This window comes from Callionymus lyra, chromosome 16 (assembly GCF_982586985.1).
Source record: "Callionymus lyra chromosome 16, fCalLyr1.hap1.1, whole genome shotgun sequence".
Classification (NCBI taxonomy): Eukaryota; Metazoa; Chordata; class Actinopteri; order Syngnathiformes; family Callionymidae; genus Callionymus; species Callionymus lyra.
In genome coordinates this window covers 576,818-601,657 of record NC_141833.1, presented here as the reverse complement: position 1 = coordinate 601,657, position 24,840 = coordinate 576,818, and the positions used below count along the sequence as shown (strand labels likewise).

Here is a 24,840-nt window from a genome sequence, read left to right as displayed (position 1 = left end):
GATACAGCTGGAGCTCTGAAATGATATTGTGTTACGCTGTGTTAATGGAAGTATGTGTTAAACACTCCCAAATTTTAAACTCTGTAGCCCCTGAAATCGTTTCACTAGACATTAAAGCTGACAATTATAGTGAGCTGAAGCTCTCAGTGAGGTATAAAAATAATTTGTAGAACGAATTACCCCAAATACAAGAAAGAGCAGGAGGAGAGAAGAAAGAGAGTACAGGCGGATTATGGACCTTACATCTGCCGAAAGTAGATTAAATTATGGAAAACATCATCATTTTATTTATTTTAAACATGGTATAAATTGTATCAAAAATTAACCTATTTCGATTTTCATGGGTGTCTCCCTTTTCATAACATAAGGAGCTTAAAGTTTGGAAATCTCCCCTACTTAGTATGTTACACTGCGATTTTGACCCATAGTCAGATCTAATCAAAATCGCACAAGTATCTTTGTAACTTTATATTTATATACCATCTTCAACTGAATGGTAGTGCAAATACTATAACAATGAAGAGAATACACATTTATCTCACATTACATACTTAACATATGTCCTAGCTGGAAAAAGCCTATGATAGGGTGCCGAGAGAGGAACCATGGTACTGTGTGAGGACGTCTGGAGTGGCAGAGAAGTTTGTTAGACTGGGGCAGGACATGGAGGCCAACTGTGAGACAGCGATGAGGTGTGCTATAGGTGTGGAATCTCCGTGGGCTATGATGTTTGCAGATGACATTGTGATCCGTGTTGAGAGCTGAGACCAGGTGGAGGAAAAATAATTAGTCCAGAGCAGTAGAGATTGTGCTAAAAGAAGTGAAGAAACATGTTCAAGCTGGGTGGGATGGGTGGACAAAAGTGTCAGGGATTAATGTTTGATAAAAGAGTATCAGCCAGAATGAAAGGAAAGATATACAAGACAGTGGTGAGACCAGCGATGCTATATGGTCTAGAGAACTTGGCACTGAGGAAAAGGCATGGATAGGATCAGGAATGAGTCAATCAGAGGAAGATGTTAGATGTTTTAGATGATAAGGTCAGAGAGGCCAGAATGAGATGGGTTGCTCATGTACAGAGGAGGGATACTGGGTATATTGGTAGAAGGATGCTGGAGTTGGAACTGCCAGGAAGGAGGTCTAGAGGAAGACCAAAGAGAAGGTTTATGGATGTAGTGAAAGAGGACATGAAGTTGGTTGGTGAGAGAGAGGGAGATACATAGAACAAGGTTAGATGGTGACCCCTGAAGGGAGCAGTCGAAAGGAAAAGAAGAAGACATACTTTATCTATGTTTAACATTGTGATAATTTACAAAAAAAAATGGAAATGTTGTTGTAAGCCCTTTTGACAATGAATTTAAAAAATATGTAAATATATAATGGCATCATTGGAAAGGTAAACACCTGGTTTAAATGAGTGCTTCAGAATGCTTTAGGATGATTTAGGATCCAAATTACCTTTACAAGTTGACCCTCTCGACAATCTTTGGGATGTGATTTTAAACATAATGGTCAAACTCTCCTAGCAAAACAAGATATTGGTGAAATTAAATCCAACACCTGAGGCTGTTTATCGCAATCAAAGCTCAAAATGGTTAAATTAATTATTACTGTGACACTTTATTTTGTGTTTTGGTGGCGACAATTATAATATTATATAAATATATATGCACTAGTAACTGACTGTTCAATATAAAATGTTGAAATCAAGTTTAATGTGTATTTAATCCTCAATAGGACACGATGGCGATTAAGAAACGGAGCTCCAGAACCAGAAGAATACGCCCGGTGTCCACAAGACTGAGTAAGTGTCTTCATATATTCCCACAACTCTCACAGCAAAGTGTCACACAATTTCTTTATTGTATCTTTATATGGAGAGCTACAAACATATTCACAAGACTAAAAACATGTATTTATAACCTTATAGTAGACATTATCACAGTTAATAATCATGTATGGCAACGACTGGCGACTATTTTTTTTAACATATTCTAAGTTTCCTCTTTCAATCTAGAGTTTTACATTAATATAAAATTGCAAAGTCATGGGTGACATAGCCCATTTTAACTAATTAATTAATTAATTCTTAATCTAGTTAGTTCTGTTATTTCAATAATTCTTAATTTCGTTTCAAACAACATTGTTTTGTCTTTTGTGATACTCTATTCAACTGAAAAGAAAGCTAACCAATGTGTCTTCAAAGAGTCTTCAAAGACAAACTGTAACTCAAGATAAGATTAAGAACTTCATAGAGCACTAGAATGGAGAAGCTGAACAAAACTTATCAATAGACCAAAAAAACTAAAGTCAAACAAAACACCAGAGAATGCAGTGCAACATACATATGTTGAAAACAAAACTCGTGATGATAAAAACATTAAAACTATTCACAGGACCATCAATAAATTCAGTAAAACCACCAACAATAAAAAAACATAAATTCACTCAACGAAATATTTGGTTCAGTGAATAAGGGGCAGAAATACAGAAAAACAGTTGTCCTTATAAATCTTCAATTGTTTTATAGTGCTATAATCATAACCCTGAATAATTTTTCACCGTCACACATTTTATGGTTTCACATTGGAGACATTTCCATCTGAGTTAAATTATTTATTTTATGCTAAGTGGTTTCCATCTCCAACATCTCACCATCAATTTATCAATGCCAAACTTGCTTGCATTTGTCGATGTTTTCCATGACAAAATCAAACCTGTTAAAAACCTATAGATGTTTTTACAAACTAAAAAAAAAAATTTAAAGTGTACTTTGCCATGTTGACATCCTGTCTGACAATCATGTCTTCAGGCCTGGGAGACGAGCCCAGCTCCTCCCCTGTCCCCCCCTCTGCGCCACACTCGGCTCCTCTGTCTCACTCGGCATCCTGGGAGTGTCTGTCCACCCTCCCGACCAACGGCTCACCCTTACGCCACGTGACCCACGTCCGGCCACGCCCACCACGGAGGCACAGAGCCGGTCACCTTCCACCAGAATCTGTGAGTTAATTGCAACTGACACATCGGAAACCTTTGACTAGGCTGTGGGGTTTGTTTGTCCTTGTCGCGTCCCAACCCAATTCTGAGACCCTGAGATTCACTGGAGACCATAAGGAAGCATTTCTTTTACACATTTGAAGTGTTGAGAGTGTTTCTTGCAAGAATAAGAACGTCTTTCTTCTCTTATCTTCTGTGCCTGAGTTGAAACTTTTGTAACTTGTCTGGTTAACACAGCCGGTGGCACGCTCCATAAATAAGTTTCTGAGGAGCAACTTGTCGCACTCGCCGTGACTCAAATGTTAGTCATGAACCAAGATCTACCGGGGGCTCTGAGAATCTCTCCGCTGTTTGTTTGTTTACTCGTTTGAGACTTTATTTGATGGTGGCAGTGAGTTGTTTTCAAATTGGCTGAACTTCAGTTTTAACATCTACTATACAACTGCAAACAAGTGTTGAGCTCTAGTCACAAATAAACAAGTGACTTTAAATAAAATGTTGCTAAAAATTATGTTGCTGACTTTTTTGACTTTTTGGAACACAAAAACGGTTTAGATGTGTGTGCCGGTTAAAGACCGTCATCGTCTACCACACGTAGAGATTAATAATTGAACAGCAACATGAGATTTATTTTTTATGGTAAAATGGTAAATTGGAGAATATTAAAGTGTATTATATATATATTAAAGTGTATTATATATATACAGTTTATAATTTATTTTTATTTTTATTGATTACTCATTAAAGACATGCTTGTATTCTGTAAATCTGGTCATTAAAACACTTAATTCTGTTGTTCTTTAAATGTATCTGTGGTTCAGTTGCAGAGGTTCTCTACTGTGACATAGAGGGCACTTGCATCTGAAGATTAGGAATCTGTGTGCTGGTTAATGAAGACCTAACAGTGAAGTGGCCACTTCAGGCTCTTTGTTGGCAGCTGACAGTAATGTAGACCTCTGGCAGTCTTTGTCCAGAGATGCACCATACAGCCCACCCCACCGCCCTTCCCACAGTTTAGATAGATCATCTCGCTCTACTTGTCTGCTGGTCATAACCTACAAATCAAGGCTGCAAGTCATGTCTGGTTGCTGAAGCCATGTGTCTAACATCAAACGAGACCCTATTTGTTTCGACAGCTTCCTTGTTTTGATGATTGATTGACAATATTTTCTTCACAGTGACATGGTTGTAAATGTTTTTTAATGTGCATTTTTTATTAAATGAACTCCTCTGAGATTTATTTTCTTTCCAAAGCTTTAACATCAACTAAAAAGAGATGCCTCGGGCTTTGTGCCATCATGTCGTCTCCAGTCGCTCCAGCTGTACACAACTTCACTATTCTCTAATCAAGAGTTACGAGGTTATTCAGTTCTATTCAATAACTACTGAACTCCTCATCAAATTGTGGAAAGAAGGACCTTTGCAGTGATACATGTCATAGTAATGAAGGAGCTGTTACAGGGTTTTAGTTAACTGAGAGCAAGTGTGTGTTACACTGTTTATTAAATGCAAAAACAAGTATGGATGTAATTTTACTTTAGAAAAAAGGCTAGTTGGACAGTGTTCTTGAGGGAGAGCCTCAACCAGAACTATGATTTAAGCAATATTCATTTAGGAACTGTTTCAATTATTTAGACACCAGCAGAATATAACTGGAATATTGCAGTTTTTAATCAGCTCAAAAACTAAAAAGTAAAGTATCTCAGATATTAACAATAACAACATTTTCTCATCTCAGTTTTCTTATTCTTCTAATTCAAGAGTTCTTGCAATGTATGTTGAGTTGACGCTCTTTTTCTCCTTTGAAACTGTTACAAAGTCAAATACACAGTAATGTAGGATAACTGCCAGATGTGGTTAATTTAATTAATCTTATCTAAAAATGTCACAAGCTCTGACTGAGGGCACATTTTTAACAATTATTCGTACATCAAAAATAAAGCAGGCCATCTGTTAGTGTAGCACTCGTGTACTTTCAAGCGGCAGTAGGAAAGATTGTACATGTTTGTTTCTGGCTCCCCCCACTGTCAAAGCACTGTAATTGCGTCAATGCAACACGTGAGAAATGCCCTTGTTTCCTAGTTTCCTAAGTAAAGTGAAGAGAGTTTTAATTAGTTTGAGAGTCATGACTATACATTTTACCAGGAATAAATGTAATTGTGCCACAGACTACATGTTTTATGTTACCATGACGTTTTGCCATAGAAAAATACATTTGAAGGTCTGTAATTGTCTCATGTGATTATGTTGTTCTCTACCTGTGCAGAACTGTTCTGAGAACGGAGGACTCAACATGTTTGAGGATGGACTGCCAGACTTCTACAGCAAAAGAGTTCTACCTGACAGGTGGGATACGGTCGCAGTCCTTAGTCCGTATATACAGTGCATGTGTTCTTGCCCAACGCTAATGTTGGCTGCAGATGAGTCTGTGTAATATAACCATCCATTTGTAATTGGTCTCTTATAAACTATGTGTTATCATTCATTAAAATGGAAAGCACAGTGAGAACATAAAGTAAAATGTGGAGCAGCAAAAAAATCTCTCACTATATATTTAAACATTTTAACGAATAAAGATGAAGGTAAATTAAAACAATTCACTAATATACAGTATTTTCTTTGAATATTCCATGTCAGTCATTTTAAAGCTTTCACAAGCTAATTTTTGTTCACGCTATATAAATACAAATGACTTACTTACTTACTAGTTGCATATCTTAACATCAAAGGAAGTAATTTTAATACAGTGGTAAAATAACAGATGGTAACGATTAATGATCATCACTGTATTAAATCTTTTTGTAACTTTAATAATTTAATCCTATTATGAAGGGTTTATAAGTCACAGTTGTATTAAAGATCCCAGTTTTTCATACACTTTTATGAATGAGATTAAGGCATGTATTTGAGATTGTTTGTAAACGTTAAAAGGTTACATTTTGAATCTAAATTATGGCAGTTTGTCCTGAAGTTTAAGCTGGGTGGGGTATGAAGGCATATGTTTGCTCTGGATGTGAAGTTGGTCATTTGAATCTGAAGCTGTGTTACGTTTCGAGGAGAATTGATTTTGCCATGTTTAGATGAGACGGAACTTTAGACACGTGTGGGATTGAAATATGAGAATGAGATCTGAGGTGAAAGATCTTCAACAAAGCAAGAGAATTGTGTCCACTTATGCAGCCCAAAACAAAACAAACAGTTTTGACTACATTGGTTATGCTGAACTCGACATGTTTTATGCATCACCTAAACTCACAAACCTTTATTTTGGTTGCAATTTAAAGAGAGTCATCCTTATTTCACTGTAATCCTGGGTAATGTAAAATTGGTTTTATGCAAAGAATAAAATATATTTGCTGAGTGAATTCTAGTCTTTATCATGCTGCAGAGAATGTTGCAGCAAAAGATTGAAGTCAATCTAGTATTTCAGCTTAACCCTTAAACTCTCTATGTTCTGTTCTGTTTCTACCAGTCAGCTGTCATCCCTCCATCAAGGCCAGTCACTGCGGAGGAAGAAAAGACGCAGTATGCTGTCCATCTTTTCTGGCTTCAGAAAAAATCGTAACTCAACCATCTCTAACCAGGATTCTGAGTAAGTCATTAGAGGGTGCATGCTCTCACTATTTATATATTTTAAATTGCTGCAATAAAAAAAGGTAGGCTTAAACAACTTGAACAATTTCCCAGAGGAGACCTCCAGAGGGATCAATAAATTTTATCTAATCTAAACACCCAAACAATCGTATTTAAAATTGTGTTTTTGGCTCCCCTTGTGTTACAATACTGTAACTGCAATGTCGTAAATTTTCTATTTCACTGTTGCCAATTCTGTATAAATGTTGTTTTCAACATTAAAATTAACTTTTAATAGTATTTATAAGTATTTAAATTGACTGGGACTGAACAACTCTTTCATTTTTCACATGTGTTGATACCGATTTTTTTTCTGGTTTCAAAGTAAAGTAATTTTATTTTGAAAAGGGGCAACCAAATCACCGTCTTCTTAAGAGTCGTTCTAAATGTCAGAATAGCTGAAGTGAACTTCATAAATTCCCTTCCAAGACTACAGAATATCTGAAAGGTGCTTTATAAATACAATTATTATTATATACTGTCACCCTTGGTTTTTGTTCATACATGTAAAGAAGAATATACTTCAATCGCTCATGCCTAAAACCATAACCACAGGATCTGGGAAGAGAAATAGTCCTCACTGCTCACGTGCCCATTACACACTCAAACCATGAATGACGGCACCTAGTGGCTAAACGGAAGAACTACAGTTATTAATCGCTTGCAAATGACTTGATTTTGTAAGCGAAGGTGAATGAACCAAGTTGCTAAAATAAACAGCTTCGCCCATCACTAGTAAAGCTCATCATTGAAACAACGGCAAGAGAATTCTACTACATGAATAATGATCAAACCGATCATTATAGAAAATATAATGTCAGAATGTTACATAGTTTTCCTTTAAAGCTTTGACAGCTTCGTTAAAGTTATCTTTTTACGTTGAGAAACAACAAGGTCAACATTGACATCGATGCACATCAGTTGATCTTGTTTGAATATATTTGTACCTTGATTTAATTGTCTATAATGCTTTCAAGAAAAATAGGTTAAGGCAGTTCATCTTTCTCTTTAAATCCAAGTGTATGAATACATTACGTCTCACACTCATTACTGTGTAAGGTTTCCCGAAAGCAATGGCTTCCCTCTGACTAGCTGAACATCCAGCCAGGGGTGTTACATCTCTATGAGCCCGTAAAAATGTATAAAAAGTATAAAAAGTATGAAAAATGTGAGTTTGAGTGTTGTGAATGACATAATCCATGTTTGATTTCCACATGTTTTAAAACTTTTTTTAGGAAGAACACACCGATTCTGTGACAGCTATGAACAAAAACGTCTTCATTGGTTGTTTCTGAAAGTTGACATTGAGATACAGAACTGTTTGTTTTTGTCTGGCATATGCCTCTGACATCTGAAGTGTAGCTGTGGAATTGCACTGACACAGGAGCTGAACCTTCTGCTGTCACTGTGATCCAGCTCTCAACAGCCTTCAGCTCATCAATGGGTTTGAACTTAAAGGGAAGGTAGAAAAGCTAAATCAAGCATCCCCGGATTCTACTGCTTTGTAGTTTCTCTGCTTGTGCAACAACCAACCTGACCCAGACTGTAGCTTGTTCGGGGTTTTGACGGCTCCTGTTGTCAGTCCAAACCTTTGCCTTGAAATTGGAATCATGTTGGTGTGAAATGGGCTTCAACACACAATATCACTACGCACAGCACAGTCAGGAGAAAAAAATCCTATGCAAGGAGTTTAAATATTTTCTAGTTATCGCTCAGAAAAGTTCCAAATGTTTTCTTTCAAACTTATTTTTTTATGCTTGTTTTAAAACAATCCATGGATCTGCAAATGCATTTTGTATTGTTGTTTAAAAAACTTTGATCAACTCCGGCCCTCACATTTGACTCTCATGTTTGTGTTTCTGATGAAGTTTATTATTTTCTCTTTTCAGTCTCTAAAAACATATTGTTTAATAAGTTGATAATTATTTAAATGCAACTGGAAATATGTAACGATTGAAACTTGCTACTGTTTAACTTAAGAACAGCTTTGGGGTTAAAAATTGAAGAGAAAGAAAAGTGAATTTCCACACCATGCTATGTCGGCTCTGAAACACGTTCTCTGCTGCAATAAGTACGTCACAAAAGATGTTTCCTCGTGTTCTTTCAGCTGCGCCTCTGAGAACGTCTATTCCATGATACAGCACACAAAGGATGCTGGGAAAGCAGACGATGTTTCTGGTGCTAACGGGACGATGGCCATGCCATCACCTTGTGTCAGCGATGGGGCTCCAGTGCAAGGGTTGAGAACCTCCAGCCCCACATGCCTCATTCAGCGACAGGTATTCCATTTCTTTTAAAAGTCCTGTTCATCCATTTTGCTAAAGCTGACTCTTACGCCATGTAGATCTAAAGTATTCTTTTATCCAGCACCAATGATTCTGGCTAAAGTCTCAGTAAGTCTAAACATATCTGGGAAAATTTGAAGGAAATAAAAGATTCATGTGCACAGTCCTCGTGAGATATCAAGCCAAAGGCATTCCCTGACTTGGAAATTTGATGAAAGTGTTCATGCCAAACAGCAATAAGAGGGAGCAGCCTAATGTTTGAACCATGTGTGTCTTTACCTCTCAGTCCACAGACTTGGTCAGCATGGTGTACAGCTGCATCGGGGCTGAGATCGAGGACTCGGACAGCAGCAGCACCAGCGATATCAAAGCTTCAGATCACGATGGCAATGGATCCATGGCCATCTCTGAAACCCTTGAAGTGGCACGGACGAACGGCCATGTGGTGTCCTCCAAAAAACAGACGGATAAGCAGATGGAGGCGAGCAGGCAGGAGAGGATAGTAGCCCTGACAGCCTCCCGGATTGAGATGAAGGAGGACAGCAGTGAGGATGGAGCACCTAGTGTGGTGAGGCCGGAGCCCCCACCTCAAAATGTCAAGCCCAGTTTGTCGGCAATGAGGCAACGACATCTGCAGGAGAGTTTAGGTACTACTCTAACTTTTTTTGTGCATCTCTCTAACCTGATGGCTTAGGAATATAAAAATCAAGTCAGGCTCCTCTGAATCAAATGAATTATGTGTGTGTGCTTCAATTCTTTCTTTTATCTTAAAAACTTGTGTTAAGGTCATTGTTTTCAAATTCTACTCAATTTAGTGTAACTAGAAAAGTCATATTGAGCTTTTTCTGTGGGACAATTGATGAAAATATGATTAATGCATTATATTCCAAGGTTCTGGGTTTATGTTTGAGTTTTATTATTACTTTCATTACATGCAACTCTTTAGCATCAAGGATAACATAAAAGAAACAGACTCACCTGTTTCAGCAGCAGAATCTTTTAAGAAGAAAAGTTTATTATCTTTAGGGTGGGTTTGTCTTTGCACTGTGGTTGGAGTTTGACTGAGTCAGCGTATTCTTTGTATCCTGTGTATCCTGCATACAGCACAGAGTTTATAATATTTTTCTAATTGACTCTAAATCCCCTCTTAAAAATATGTCTAGGGGCAGCAGTCACAGTAGCCCAGAGCTTGTACGGATGGTAGCGTTGTCTGGTCTTTTAAAGAAGGAAGGACTCGAATGAAATGGCGGCTCAGCTATCATTTATTTGCTGATAATAACTTAGTAAAAATGAAAAAAACGATTCTGCAATTAACAATTTCCCTATCATTTTATATTAGAATTTTTATTTATTTTTATTTTATCTATTTTTTTTTAACTACTTTTTGTATTTCTTCCATTTATTCCAGTTGGTTTCTTCACTGCTATTCATTTCTGTTGTGAAATGATCAATTTTTTTCATACCATATTATAGTTAGTGATGATAACAGTTTGAAGTCGGACAATAAACGGGGATTATTTTACTGGTAGGTTCCACCTCTCATGTGATTGTCTTGAACATTTTCCATGTTTTCTGTGCAACAATCATGTCAACTATAGACTGTATAAGATATGATCGTAAAATCAATTACTTCATCCGTCATCATTTTTTTGGTCTGCAGGTGTCTGTGTCTACTGTATTCCTGTAGCCAGCCTAAAGCAGTCACTTGATAAACTGCTTCTATAGAAATTCCCCGCAACAGTGCACGGAAATGTTTGAAATCATTGTAACAATTCAGATTAAGAAACACATTAGTAATACATAGGGTACTTGTTCATATGTATATTGGCTGCATATAAGCTTGTTCATTACTAGTAGACATGGAAGTGTTCCATTATCTGAAATTTTAACCTTAACTTTTATAATAAAAAACATTTGATTAAGCCTCCACAGGGCACTCAGGACATACATTATATATTTTGGTTCCATTGGTTACCGGTGTGTATTTCTAAATTATTTAAGTTTCACGTGGCCCAAATCATGTTTTATAAAACCATCAGCACAGCTATTTTGGTTTGACATTAAATCAATTGTGGATTAAACACATGATACTCCAAAAATATTAAATTGTTTGTGATTAACCTGGAATTCTTTGAGGTTGTCTGACTACTGACAAATCTCTATATTTATGTGGTTTGTTGTTGCAGAAGAAGCCGGACGTCTGGAAGTAGAGAAGGACCAGAGTGAATGGAAGAGTGACGATAAAAAAGTAGCTCGAGGACCAGAGGGGCAGCGTCCTCTTATCCCCACCAAGGTGTTTATATGGCTATACAAACGTTAAAGATGTGTATCCTCTCATCACTGACATCTCCACCTTCAGCCCAGTCTAGAACTGATGACTTCTCCACAAAACACCAGAACTTCTCTGAAAAGCTCACCAGCCAGTCCTATGGGAGATGGAGAGATGGACAGGATTATGTCGCCCGGTGAGCTTGTGATCTATGACGAGGTGGCCATGGATAGGAAGAGCCCGTCTGCCAAATCCAGTCTGGAAACACCAGATCCTGCCAGCAGTCTTGGTAACTAGATTACATTTGATACGAAAAATGTTGTGCTTGTTGAGGAACACCTGGATGAAATCAACTGATCTCTGTCCTTGCCTTTTACATCACCCTGCAACAGTTAACCACATTAGTTCTTCTTGGGTCTTAGAATAATTGAAAAATGAATGTATGAATTACAATCAGGGCAGAGAAGTAGTGGTTAATGCTGAAGCCTCACAGCTCGACATCTTCCAGTTTAAAAGCAATCTGGGTTAACCTGGTACCAGTTTGAACCTGGTTTGATTTTGAAGTCTTCCATGCACTCCGGTTTCCTCCAACTGAGGGGACACATGCAAGAGGTTTTAGAGGAAAAAGAAAAACAAAAGGAAGAGTAGCAGTTGGTCACCTTTAGCATATTAACTAAAGGGGCAGAATGTACCAAAAAAGCTTCATAGCGAAGCAGGTGTAATAGTTTTATTTCCGCTTCCGGCGTTGCCAGTGATCGCAGCACTTGAAGTCGGCTTCTGCTATTGAGTGCTATTCACAACTATTTATTCTGATATTATGCTCATCTCTCAAAGGATATGTCTCAAGCCTTACAGATGTATGATGTGATTCTCTGTTTAGCATCAGAAATTGGTTGGAGGACTTTTACACACAGGATAGTTATGATCGAGCGTTTCCTTCTCCATTTGTCATCGACACGGACTCTCCAGAATATCTGCTGCTCTGTTGGATACCGGGCATGTTCTACAAGAAATCGTGGAGAGAGCTGTAACCCACGTGATCGCTGGAGTAGCCTTCGAAAGGTCCCGCAGTGCTCCGCTGTCACTGCCTCAGTGATGTCATCAGCGCTGCACATCCGACTGTTGAATGCTCGCTCCATTGCAAATAAATCTTTATATCTGAAAGATCTCTTTACTAGAGAACAGTTGGATTTATAGTGTCCTTCAGAGAAATGGCAGAGAGAGGAAGAGTTAATTCATCTTAATGAACTCTTTCCTGCTGGCTGTGCTGTTATAGGGAAGCCTCGTCCCTGACGTCGTGAGGGTGGTTTGGCTGCAGTTAATAGAGGTAGTTGATCATGCAAAGTGATTCAGACACAGGATTCACTTCATTTGAGTCTCAGATGATCTTGGTTGGTTCTACAAAACCTTTCTATTGTGTTTCAATCTACCGACCGCCTGGTCCTAGGGTAGTGTTCTTGAAGGACGTTAGTGACTTTTTATCTTCCATTATTCAAATAGAATCTGTTCTTATTCTTGGAGACTTTAAACGTTGATGACATCCCATCTCAATCTGCTAAAGAACTTTTAACTTGTTAACTGAAGCTTTTAGTGTGTCTGTACATGATGTCCATCTGAGTGATCAGTCCTTTGTTATGTTTAACCTGGACTTTGTCCATGAACCTAAGCCCTTAAGGTCTGGACACACCGCGGGGATTATCGGGCAGTCCCTTGTGGTCTGCCTCGGAACACAACAAAGAGATTGCCGACAAAAGTGTATGTTCTGCGCATGTGCGAGATGAAAAGCTCCTCCCTAACAGGGAGGCACTCAACTGTGTTGCCCCCTCAAAAAAAGTAAAAAATGGAAATGCTTTGAGATCTTTAATTGCTGGGATCTATTTTTCCTTAATCAACTATAGTCTTACTTCAACTGTATAGTGTCTTGAGATAACTTTGTTATGATAAGACACTTTAAATAAAATTGAATTGAATTGAATTGAGACTAGTCAGAGCCCTGATCTCAACATCATCGAGTCTGTCCGGGATTACATGAAGAGACAGAAGGATTTGTGAAAGTCTACATGTACAGAATATCTATGTTTAATTCTCCAAGATGTTTGGAACAACCTACTAGCCGTGTTCCTTCACAAACTGTGTGCAAGTGTACCTAGAGGAACTGAAGCTGTTTTGAAGGCAAAAGGTGATGGTAAAGGTGGTATTCGACCAGGCACACATTAGCTTGAGCTGGTGTGTTATTTAGAAACTAAAATAAAAGTAATGTCCCATCACTGATTTCTTATTCTACAATGCTGTGTCTAACTAGGCCGAACAAATCATCATTGGATTTTTATAGTGAGGCTCAAGAAAAGTGTTTTATGTTTTGAAATGTTCTCTCCAACTGAGTCTCATCTCATTCGCAATTGTTGTTTGATATTGACAAAATGTTTTATTGAGGTTTTAATCCACCTTTCCTTTACTCGCAGAGGAAAAGGGCCACAATGAGGTGGCGGCAGCATCTCAGCAGACAAGGAAGTCTAGCTCTTTCGACACAGGTACTGTCACAGCGTGGGATTACTCTGTGTACTCAGTCAGTCATTAGCCTGCTGAGCACTTGGCCTGGATGTCATCTCACTGTTTGCTCACCTTTATTTATGTTAGTGGATCAGTGGCTGGGATGTCCATGCTGCACAATTTATATTGAAAACCTGGTATTTACTTGTACATGCAGGATCTATACTACAGCATCCATTCACACATGTGAACAATGTTTCAGGTTTAATATTGAGATACTAATATTCCACTTTTCAGCTCAGTTGTTTAAAAAAGATATTAAGCAAACATTGCTGAATGTTATATTGTTAGGCGTTTGAGATATCATTCAAAACAATGAGCCTGATTAAAAGAGCAGGTTGTAGAAGCATTTCTTCACACAGCAGGCATTAGAACTCAGCCTGTTGCTCTGCACCACAGAGATTGACGAAACCCTAAATATTGCAGTAATAATGCAGAGATATTGTGTCATGCTGGACAGAGAAACAATGATTATAGTGGAAACTGAAGTCGAAGATTTCAATGACATCATGGTTATTGTGCATATTCAAGCGACATCACTGCTTCTCCCTGCATCCTCACCTGCCTGACTTCCACACACCTGCGCCCCTTCTCATGGCTTCTCCCTTCACCAGGCATGGGACGGGAAAGCCTCTACGATCTGGAGAGGTCTTCAGATCGCAGAGTCCATGCGAAACATCCCAGTTTCCGGCAGTACAGAAACAGATCTCTGGACTACTCTGTACCCGGGACCAGGTGTATGTATCCGTCTCCCATCCAAGTTTTTGCTTGAAAGATTAAGAGCTTTTCCTTGCATGTGGTTGCCTCATACCGCACAGGTTGCATGCAGCGGCATAGAAATCCTCATCATTTGACTGTATTTCAACACGCAGCTGGCTCTTTGTCCTATCATTTGATTGAGTAAATCCACTTCCTATTCATCTATTTTGTGTTAATGGTGTGATCGGCAGGCAAGAAGGCTGACTCATGAGTTCAGATTCACCACTCAGCTGTCTCCCATTACAGATGAAGACCCCTGCTTTGTCAATCATGCAGAACACATGTTAGTCTTTAAAGAGCAACTAATGTGAAAACCCAACTCTCCTGCTTCGCTCAAATCTTTCAAATATTGAAGTTTTCTTCTCCAAGATGTAGTAAGCTCTTCATCATGATGATGTTTTGAAGTAATTACTTTATAAAGCTCTCCCCCGTCTGAAATCTCGGCAAACAAAAGGTAACAAGAGCAAAGCCAATTATGTCGTCATAATAACGCTGTATCAGTGTTGTAATTATGAAAGTCCCCTAGATGGCACTCTACTTTGTAATCTCTGGCTCTGATTCAATTAAACCTAACATTTTCTCTGAGAGTGCCATCTAGTGGTCTATCAAACTGTATGCTGTATGTATGAAATAGCATCAGCTGGGTGATCAATGCATCACTACTGGTGAGTACAACAGAGGTACAAGATCAATTAAGAGACACTGAAATCGACACATTAGTTCCCCATTAAAGCCTGAGATGCTATCATGTTAAAAAACAGATAGTTATATTTTTTCCTGCTCAACATATTATACTTTACCTAAGATCTTGTGAAGTTAAATTATTTTATTAAAAAAAGCTTATTTTTTTTAATCATGCTGTTTACAGTTTGATTGGAGTAGAACTCTTTATTTTTTTCATCAATAATGCTCTTTACTACGTAGCGTTGCCCGGGCAACCCCCACTGGAGAGTCTGTGCTTTACAAAGGTCGATCAGAGGCCATGTTTTCATATGAAGTACTCACTTTGACTTCTTGGACTTGCACAGGAACTTAGACGAGATCCTTTATTTGCATCGGCATGGGGCTGAACAAATGATTTTGCACCCCTATGTTCCTCTTTGCAATTAGCAAAATGATCTGAAGTTCTTGAAATCTGTACTTGGTATGAATTATATATGTTTCATCACATTTTTTTTAATGTATACAAATAATGGTAATGGTACATTTTAGAAAATAATCAATATATATATACAGTATATATTGTCTTTAAAATACTCATGTCCACAATTTAAAGAGTTTTTTTAACTCATTTATTTCATTAAATGCACCAACTGTACAAGTTTGTGACTCATCTGATGCTCCAAACAGATTTTGTTTGGAGACTTCGGCCACATTTAAAGGGATCTGCATTTTTAAATGTCTAATTTGTTTCCATAAAGCGCGCTAACATTTCAGGGGAGCAATTAAAATACAATTGTGAGTGTAATCATGCTCCAGTTTCTGTCCTGCTGACACCATGTTTGTGTTTGTCGAATCAGGTTTGGAGAGCCCACAGCTCGGTAACAGAGACGCTTTATGACATTACAACCCACCTGCACAGAGTTCTGCTGCCAGCAGAGCCCACATCGCAGAGGATTGGACTGAGACCAGCTTCTAACTCTTCTTTCTTTCTTATTTGTGTGACAGTCTGAGGATGCATGTGTGGTATGATTTTATTTGTAACAAATTGCACTTGATTGGGGTTAATACTCAGGCAGTGTTGCTGACCTTCTTCGTGTCCCTTAGTTAGAAATCAGTGTGTTAATGTCCTCCCTTCTACATGAGCCCTCTTTTAAATGACAATCTTTAAGACATCTCTACCTTATTTATTCTAATAGAGGTGTCACTACAATCTTGAGTCTGCACTAACCTTCTCCACACAACTGTCTGCTTTTCTTTTGTGATGTCATTTGATAACATGTGTGTCTAACTTTGCTTTTAGCTTTGGTTATAATGAGGAAACGTGTTGCTGTGCACTTAGCTATGTCCAGGGTCACGTGTGTGTTAGTGGATCGCCCACAGTTTTAATGATTTTGCAGGATTGAAGACGTAGTCTATTTTCTAAAATTGCTTCAATGAAATGAGTCTGAATGAATAAAAGTGACTTTACCGATGAAGTTTGTTTGTTGAATGATTGAGGATTCATCAGTCATTTGTGTTCAGCTGTCCCTTTCCTTCCCTCATTCCAAATGTTATAGAACATCAAATATCTTCTACAAGTTTAAGAAGTTGTGGCTAAAATCAACTCACAGTGCACTTTAGCTAGCTCCTCACACTGCATGAACTGTAGCTACCAGCTGCTGTGACATCAGACCCTTTGAATCACGCTGGTTGAGCCAAGGCAATGTGATGTTTTTTTTTCACGTAAAAAAATACTAATCTCTACAAATGCAGCTTCATGTCTACAGCACTCTTTACATTTATCTGCACTTTTGCCTGCTCATAAATGTCATCCGCTTTCAACAAATGCTGATGTCAGTGTTTTAATGAACGAAGAAACTAGATGTAGATCGTCAATACATATATAATATTGTAATATTATCTAATATATATATATATATATATATACAGTATACATACAGGTACATCTAAAAAAAATTAGAATATCATGAAAAAGTTTAATATTTTTTGTTACTACAGTAAAACGTAAACCTGGATCCCTGGAAAGGAATCCACGACGTGGAACATAAGGTGGCACGACTTCCTCCCCTACCACAAAACAGGCTGGTTTTGGTCGGTCCAAAGACACCAGTTCTCTACGCCCACCCATCTCCAGCACAAAACTTTTCTGACCTGTTTCGAGCACCGAAATGGGACATACTATGGGGGCTGAAGGGTCAGCTTCATGGCGAACGAAAACAAAACGTTTGTGCTCCGCAGGCACAAATTACTTTGAAAACAATGATGCATCGGCACCGGAGCAAAACCGCCTGAAGACTGATTGTGGGCGACGGGAAAACCAAAAGGCTGCCGGACCTTCATGCAAAAAAACTCCCCAGGAACACGGAGCGGTTGACCCAACACAAACGATCCACCCAGTTAGCATCCATGAGTGCCGCACGCAACAACGCTTTAAGTGACTGGTGGAAACGTTCACACATGCCATTAGCCTGAGGGTGGAACGCCGTGGTATGATGAAGCTGCACACCTAGAGACCTCGCCAGCGCTGACCATAGCTCGGAAACAAACTGCAAACCTCTATCGGATGTTATTTTGGACGGGGAAACAAATGCCTCGTCGGGCAGGAGGCAGAGGACCTACCAGATCAATGTGCACAAGCGTCTGGCTAGAACCTAAAAAGGCTCCAGAGGCGCCCTGGTGTGTTGGTGCACTTAAGCACGCTGACATGCCACGCATGTAACTGTCCATCCCTTCGCATCCATACACAGGCCCGGCTAGACAAACTTCCCCCCCCGACAAGCTTCAATGACGCCCGGACTACTGGCTAGGAGAGAGTGTGTACCAAGTCGAAAACGTGACGACGCCAAGCAACAGGCACCTATGGTCGGGGGCGGCCAGTTGTAAAATGGCACAGGAGTGCTGGACCACCATCCTGCACCGCTGTTTTCTCCAGCTTGAGACCAGTACCGCTTGACCTAAGAGCCATGTCAGGTTCCCCTGAATGATCGGCAGCCATGCCATAAAAATCAATCTCGAGGTGAACAGGACAAACCGGCACCCGAGAAAGGCAATCCGCCACCAAGTTCGCCTTACCAGCCACATGCTGAATGTCTGTAGTGAACTCTGAGACCACAGACAGGTGGCGCTGCTGGCGAGCGGACCAGGGCTCAGTCACTTTAGCCATTGCAAATGTCAACGGTTTATGGTCGAGTAAATGCATGGCCTTCGAGCAAAAAACGAAAAATGCTGTGTAGCCAGTCTTAGAAGAAGCTACTTCAGTACGGTGTATTTTCCACCGGTTGACGTGGACTTCTGGTCAAGAGCAGGAGCAGGATCGCTGCGCCAAAACTCTGGTAGTTTTAAGGGAACGCTGAAGTTGGCCGGTCGCGAGAGTTGGGGCGTTGCAGATGAGGGACCTCCATCGGCTGCTGATGAGACATAATCTTACTCCACCTCAAACATGTTCAAGTAGGGGTCTTCCATGTGACATGAGGCAGGAAACCCACCCCGAGATCCGAGAGAACATGTCACATGGAGCACGGATATTTATATACATTGTGCGAGACTACCCATGATCCACTAGGTGAGAGATCGCACCCCTATTTCCCCGCTATGATATCATTGAATGAACACTTTAACCTCCTTTTAATGACAATACGACAGTATGTTTGAACGTTTTTGTTAATACGTTCAAAAGTGTTTGGCAATACGTTCATTTTATTGTGATTCTCACACTTCTCAGACAAAGCAGCTCAACCAGGAGAGAACTACTGGGTAAAAGAACATACTAGGAAGCGGAGGAATCTCACGGGGTTCTTATACACATTTTTTTTATCTCTTGTCAATGATCATTTAGCTTTTAATCTAAAGATATATCAAAATGACTTGTTCAGATTGGCAAATAGATATGCATAGAACACAATCAATTAGTAGTTATCAAACACTATCAAAACTTTTTTTTCTTTATCGTAACAGAAACATGAAATTCTCAAAACAAACTCTCAAGTTGTAAATATCTATTTTGTAAATGTTTGCTTCTGATTTTATTTCCCAAAACAACTTATCTTATAATGCACACATTACTACTAGATCATTGGTTCAATTCCCGAGTAAATCAAGTATATCCCGTGGTAAAATAAATGTCTTATTGTATAGAAACTGGGTGCACTTCCTTGTAAAAACAGCAGATGGAAACAGAGACTGCAGGCCTATTCTTTTACCTATAATTTACCTGAAACTCATCATGGAATCACAAGCAACTACGAGGAGGATCCAACTGTGGTGATGTTATAATCCGAGGCGTTGACAGCGTCTCGCTGACTAAAGCACTAGATTTTAGTCTGTGGTCTATAATACTTGGCTTTGAAAAATTCAAATACAAACAATTTTACCTCCTGAAATCTGACAAAAATGGGACAAAATTACTATTCAACTTAAAATTAATCTAACATGACAGGCTCTAAAGAGCTTCATGTGCTTAATATAAAAAAAATCTATATGTTCAAAGCTTTTGCTCTGTCCGTCACTAAATCAGAAACATTAAATTCAACCCTGGATTAAAATATTTGAATTATTTGTATATGTGTATTGATTTTATCAATGTATATTTTAAAGGCATACACAAACGTTTGAAGATTTTTAAGAGTAAAGATTGAGCCTCAGACAAAAATAAAAGTCATGTGAAAGGCAGTTGAAGAGAATGTTATTTTCATTTTTCATTCATAAGACGTGGAGGACACCCTGAACAGGATGCCAAACTGTCACAGGGCACACAGAGACATACAAAAATTCAAAAACACACTTGGCTCCCAACCTGAAAACGCACCGGCATAAAGTAATGTCTTGAGCAAAACAGTCTCCTCAGACACCCCTGTGTGAGTCATTGTCTCCACCATTGGTTTATCCTCCATTTACTCCTGTTGTTTCCTCTGATCCTCCCAAAGAACCCACGCAGACGAGAAGGAACAGGTGTCACTACAGACGAACACAGGTACCGTTTATCACAGGGTTTGAATTTATACTGTGGTGCTGAGGGTCAGGTAAGGCATGTCCGTCCTGTTCGCCCCAAGGTTGCTCGTGTTCCTCCTGCAGCCGGCACTCTGGTAGAATGACGTCAAAAACTCATTCTATTAAGGTTTTATTTTCCCCCACACTCTTTTTAAATAATCACACCACCACTGTCCAGACTCTTGTCCTATTGTGCCTGGTCCCCGGTTAAACTTTTATAAACGTTTTATCCCTGGTTATATTAAGACATTTCACTGGATTTCTGAGGCGGACACCGCATAGAAACAACTTTGTCGGCTGAGTCTGACGCTCCAATCCTTCGTCCTCTGGACAAAGTTCCTGGTGGAGGTCGTCGCTTCAGGCTACAGTGTTGGTGCTTTTCTACACCCCTGTGCCTTCTTCTTGAGGAAGCTGACTCAGGCGGAGGCCAACTACGACGTCAGCAACAGGGAGCTGCTGGTGGTGGTGGCTGCACTAGTTGAGCACAGGCACTGGGTGGAGGGTTTAGAGGGTTCACTTTGTGATTTTCAATGACCATAAGAACTTTACATACCTCAGGTCAGCTTCATGTTTGAACTCTCCTCAGCTCTGTAAGAAATTTTAACATTGTCACTATTGCATTGATTGATGTGTTGGGATTTTTCAAATTGATCTAAGGTAGCAAAATTAGCTTAAAATAAGTTGTGTTCCCAGAGTTGACACTTATCAAAGCCTTCAAGTCAGTTACTTCCTGATTAATTAATATCGTTCCTTCCATGATATCAAAGCAATCATCATCATTACATTACATTTTTCTTAACTGTTCTTTTTTTCTTTCTTTAAATAAATCCTATAAAAAGTACGTCAGTTTCCTTTTTTTTCAGATTTTTGTATAATCAATTCAAGAGCCTCTTTTTCAGTAAAAAACATTATACATGACAACAAGTAGTGACTTTAGTTAATGAGATTGATTCAAACTAGTGTTTCATAATTAATTAATAAAGCCAATTAATTAATTATTATCCACATAAATCTAATGACTAAGACTCAAAGGTGGTGCGCCAACTTCAGGTATTCTGACCTAGAAGAAATTTCAAAGTTAAATCGACCAGAACTTAGATGTTCTGAAAGTAAACCTTTTTCTAAGGGCTGTAATCACTACAAGTCAAAAGAAAAAATTAAACTAAGTCTTATGTCGAGTTAAAACGGGGTGAAGCCAAATCTTGTCAAGACACACTGGTGGATTCTTCTTCTGGTAGAGATACTCCTTATCAACATGAATAACGCGCTACTCAATCATTCAATCATCCCCAGCCGTGAGAGCCTGCCTGCGTCTGTCAAAAGAAAGAACAAAACATAAAACTGGAAAGACAAAAACAAAATGAAACCGTAAGAGAAGCAGACATGACCATTTTCTTGAAGTGTTCCAATATGTTAAATTATTTTTCTCAACTTGAACAAGATTTGAAAATTTACCGATTTAAAAAACATATTATTTAATGAGGACATTAAATATGACAAATAGCTAACAGAACAAAACTGCAAGCTTTAGATAATAGTCTTTAGTCACGCAGGCAGAAACCGGGAGGGCAAAAATCTAAGTAAGCATTAACATGATTGAGTGAGTGAATGAGCAAAAGTTGAACGAGGAAATTAATCTCAAGCTTGGGAGTTGATGTTCTACTCTCTGATTAAAGCCACTTAATACAATTCCCAGTGCTACATCTTACATGATGCACCTTTATGTTAAAATACAATTCTTAACTTGGCCAACTATTTAATTTAATTTTGACTACAGGGTCCGAGGAGGATCATGGTGAAGAATCTTGAATCTGTTGACATTGTTTTGGAGGAGATCCTAGATCCAGCAGTGGTGGCAGCTTAAGAAAAAAAAGGCCTTGTTCAGCCAGAGCCTGAGTCAGTCCTTAATATAGGCTTTATTAAAAAGTAAAGTTTTAAGATTTCTCTTAGGATTAACAAATTCCAAGGGAAGGAAATGCCTGTGTTTTGACAATTGATATTAAGATTAAAAGAAGATTTTTGAGATTTTTTTATATGTCAATTAAATAGTAAGTTTTCATCAGCAAAACATTTAAACTTTTATAGTGAATAGAATCGGGCCAAGAACAGAACATTGTGGGACACCACAGCTGAAGCGTGTGTCGATAAAACAGATTTAAAGCAGTTTAAAGAAGTTCCACTTATACCTATTTGGTTTTCTAGTCTTTGTAGAAGAATTTGGTGGTCAACAGTGTCAAATGCAGCACTGAGGTCCAGAAGCACAAATACTGAAACACCGCCCCTGATCAGAGGTGGTCTCTGTGCTGTGGTCTTCCCTAAAACCAGACTGAAGCACAAAAGACAATTGTCAAGGACTAACTGGTAGAAATTATTTCAAATATGAATCAGTATATATTAGTATGTATGTCTAGTAAAGCTTTAACATTTGTAGCAGAGGACACTAGCAAGTATTGAATCTTTCATCTAATAGTTACGATTTACCATTGAAGAAGTTCATTAAATCACTCTTGCTGAGATGAGGAGGAATGGACCACTCAATAGAATTATGGTTCTGCCTCAGCCAGGCCACAGTGCTGAATGAGAACTTTGTAAATAAAAAATCAAAGACTCCTCAGATCAAAGATGATACATACATAGATACAATGTAGTGCGTCACTGTACATCTGAGAGGAAAAGATCATATCTTAGGCTTTCACTTCTGACTTTAAATATTATGTGGGGTTCTGAACATAATAATATGGAGTCCAAGGTTTTTCGTGGGTGCATAAAGTATTATGTTTATGTGGGCTTCATCTGCTTAACTCATGCGGTGGAGGCATCCTGCAGGGTGAGTTACGGCATCATGTGGGGAGTCTGAAATTTGAAGTTCAGTGACCCCGATTTTCAAACGATTATCTGCTTATCGTAAACAGAGAACCAAGAATATTTTACAGCAAATTATTCCCTCACATTTTCCTTGGCCTGTGGCTCTCCACGATGCTTTGGACTAGCAGACTTCAGACAGTATGTTGCCTAGTGTCTCTAGCAATCTGTCAAGCTTATATGTTGGTTGGCTTTATGGCACATAATAGATTCTTTTTATTATGCAGTCATATCTTTTGACTTTTTCTTTAGGACTTAGGAAAAGCATAACTGATATTTTTGCTTGCATGCAAGCAGAGATAATATAAGTACGCATGTGGTGACTTATGAAGCTAAAGCAATTCGAGTGTTCTAGGTACATGTAAATTAAATCTCATGGCATCTTTGTAAGAGAATGTGGCTTTGTGGATGTTTTAAACTACTCTTGTGCCAAACTGTGCTGAGATGTAGGGGCTGGTGGGTGTGGCAGGTGACAAGGAGGTGCAGGAGAAATACGCCACCAATTAGAAGGTTTTTTCCCAAGATTCTTCTGAAAAACAGAAGGTACGAGTGAACGGAGCTGGCGCACTGCAGGACGTGACAATAGGAAATATAGTGGAGGGTTCCAACAAGGTGCTAGACACACCAACAATATTGCAGTAAAGGATGAAAGCTCCCATATTAAAGACACTTCTGCTTCTGTGTCCATGTTGGACCAAGGCAGGGTGATTGAGGGCGGTGTCATAGTTGAGTGTAGTCCTCGTCCCAATCCGTTGGTGGGAAAAGCCACAGAGCTTACGGATGAGCACATCACATTGACAAATTCAAGAGTGTAATACGGCAACCAGCTGATGGCAAAGACCAATGTGGAACCAATGAGAAGTGCTGTAGCTTTCTTGTTGCGTCGATGTGCAGCCAGTGTGGTCCTGCAGCGGTGGAGGTGGGAGATGATGAGGCCACAGTTGATGGCAATACAAAGGAGGGGCGCCACATAGTACACCAGCAGGGCAGGAACGAGAAAGAGGAGCCACTCCTCTCTTCCACCAGACCATGTGCAACCAACATCGAAGTTGATGTAGGTGACTTTAGGTAGAGCCATCGTCACAGAGACCAGCCATATGCCAACCACAGTGCACAACCTGGAGTGAAGAAAAGCAGTTAAGCACATTTCCCCCCAACATGTTGCCTAAGCATGAACAAAACTCTATATACGGCTTATCCTGATGGCAGCAAAGCCTCCCTTAGCAGTGTGGCATGCAGTCTCGGTTCTGAATTACTTTATTCCATAAAAATACATCTTTCGCAAATTTCAAAAGCTTTTTATGACTAAAATACAAATCAATTGTCAAATCAAAGCAAAAATAAGGCTTATTCCTTAAAACCTTGTTGAAAGATATAACTTTCTTTGACCAATGCAGTAAAATCACAAGGACAAGTTTTTGCCAAAGAGCTTGTTATTTAACATCTCTGAAGAGAGAAGCCATTTAAACATTATAATAATAAATCATGATCATTATTATTATTCTTATTATAATCAATTCAACAATGCAAAACACAAAATAAAAGTAAAGTAATACGAAATGTTTTGTTATCAAAATTATTTATAAAAATGTACTGTAACTGACTGACCTGTTGAGAAATATATATTTTCTATGTAAGCTGAAAAAAAATTATAGTTTACCAAGACTACATTTTTAGGACAGCGCAAATTTAAAATCACTTTTTTTAATTGGCAACAAATGTCAAAATTGAACCTTCAAGTTTAAAAGTTACATTTTCCTCTTCTACAAACTGCAGTGAGGTCCTCATCAGAATGATGCTCCATTTTCAAGTTATTACTTTTTGTAGCCCTTAATG

The 24,840-nt window shown here is 38.8% G+C and overlaps 1 protein-coding gene across 1 annotated transcript in view; it reads left to right on the top strand.

Moving 5' to 3' along the window:
• The window catches only part of carmil3 (capping protein regulator and myosin 1 linker 3), an 85,654-nt gene extending 69,023 nt beyond the window's left edge, over positions 1-16,631 (top strand). The window contains exons 30-40 of the mRNA XM_087810729.1: positions 1,738-1,804; positions 2,813-3,000; positions 5,264-5,343; positions 6,470-6,589; positions 8,738-8,909; positions 9,202-9,562; positions 11,102-11,208; positions 11,275-11,473; positions 13,647-13,715; positions 14,349-14,471; positions 16,014-16,631. Coding sequence (XP_087666855.1) covers positions 1,738-1,804; positions 2,813-3,000; positions 5,264-5,343; positions 6,470-6,589; positions 8,738-8,909; positions 9,202-9,562; positions 11,102-11,208; positions 11,275-11,473; positions 13,647-13,715; positions 14,349-14,471; positions 16,014-16,054 — 1,527 coding nt within the window. The 3' untranslated portion in view covers positions 16,055-16,631. The remainder of the gene's footprint in view (positions 1-1,737; positions 1,805-2,812; positions 3,001-5,263; positions 5,344-6,469; positions 6,590-8,737; positions 8,910-9,201; positions 9,563-11,101; positions 11,209-11,274; positions 11,474-13,646; positions 13,716-14,348; positions 14,472-16,013) is intronic.
• Positions 16,632-24,840: the final 8,209 nt, after the last annotated feature.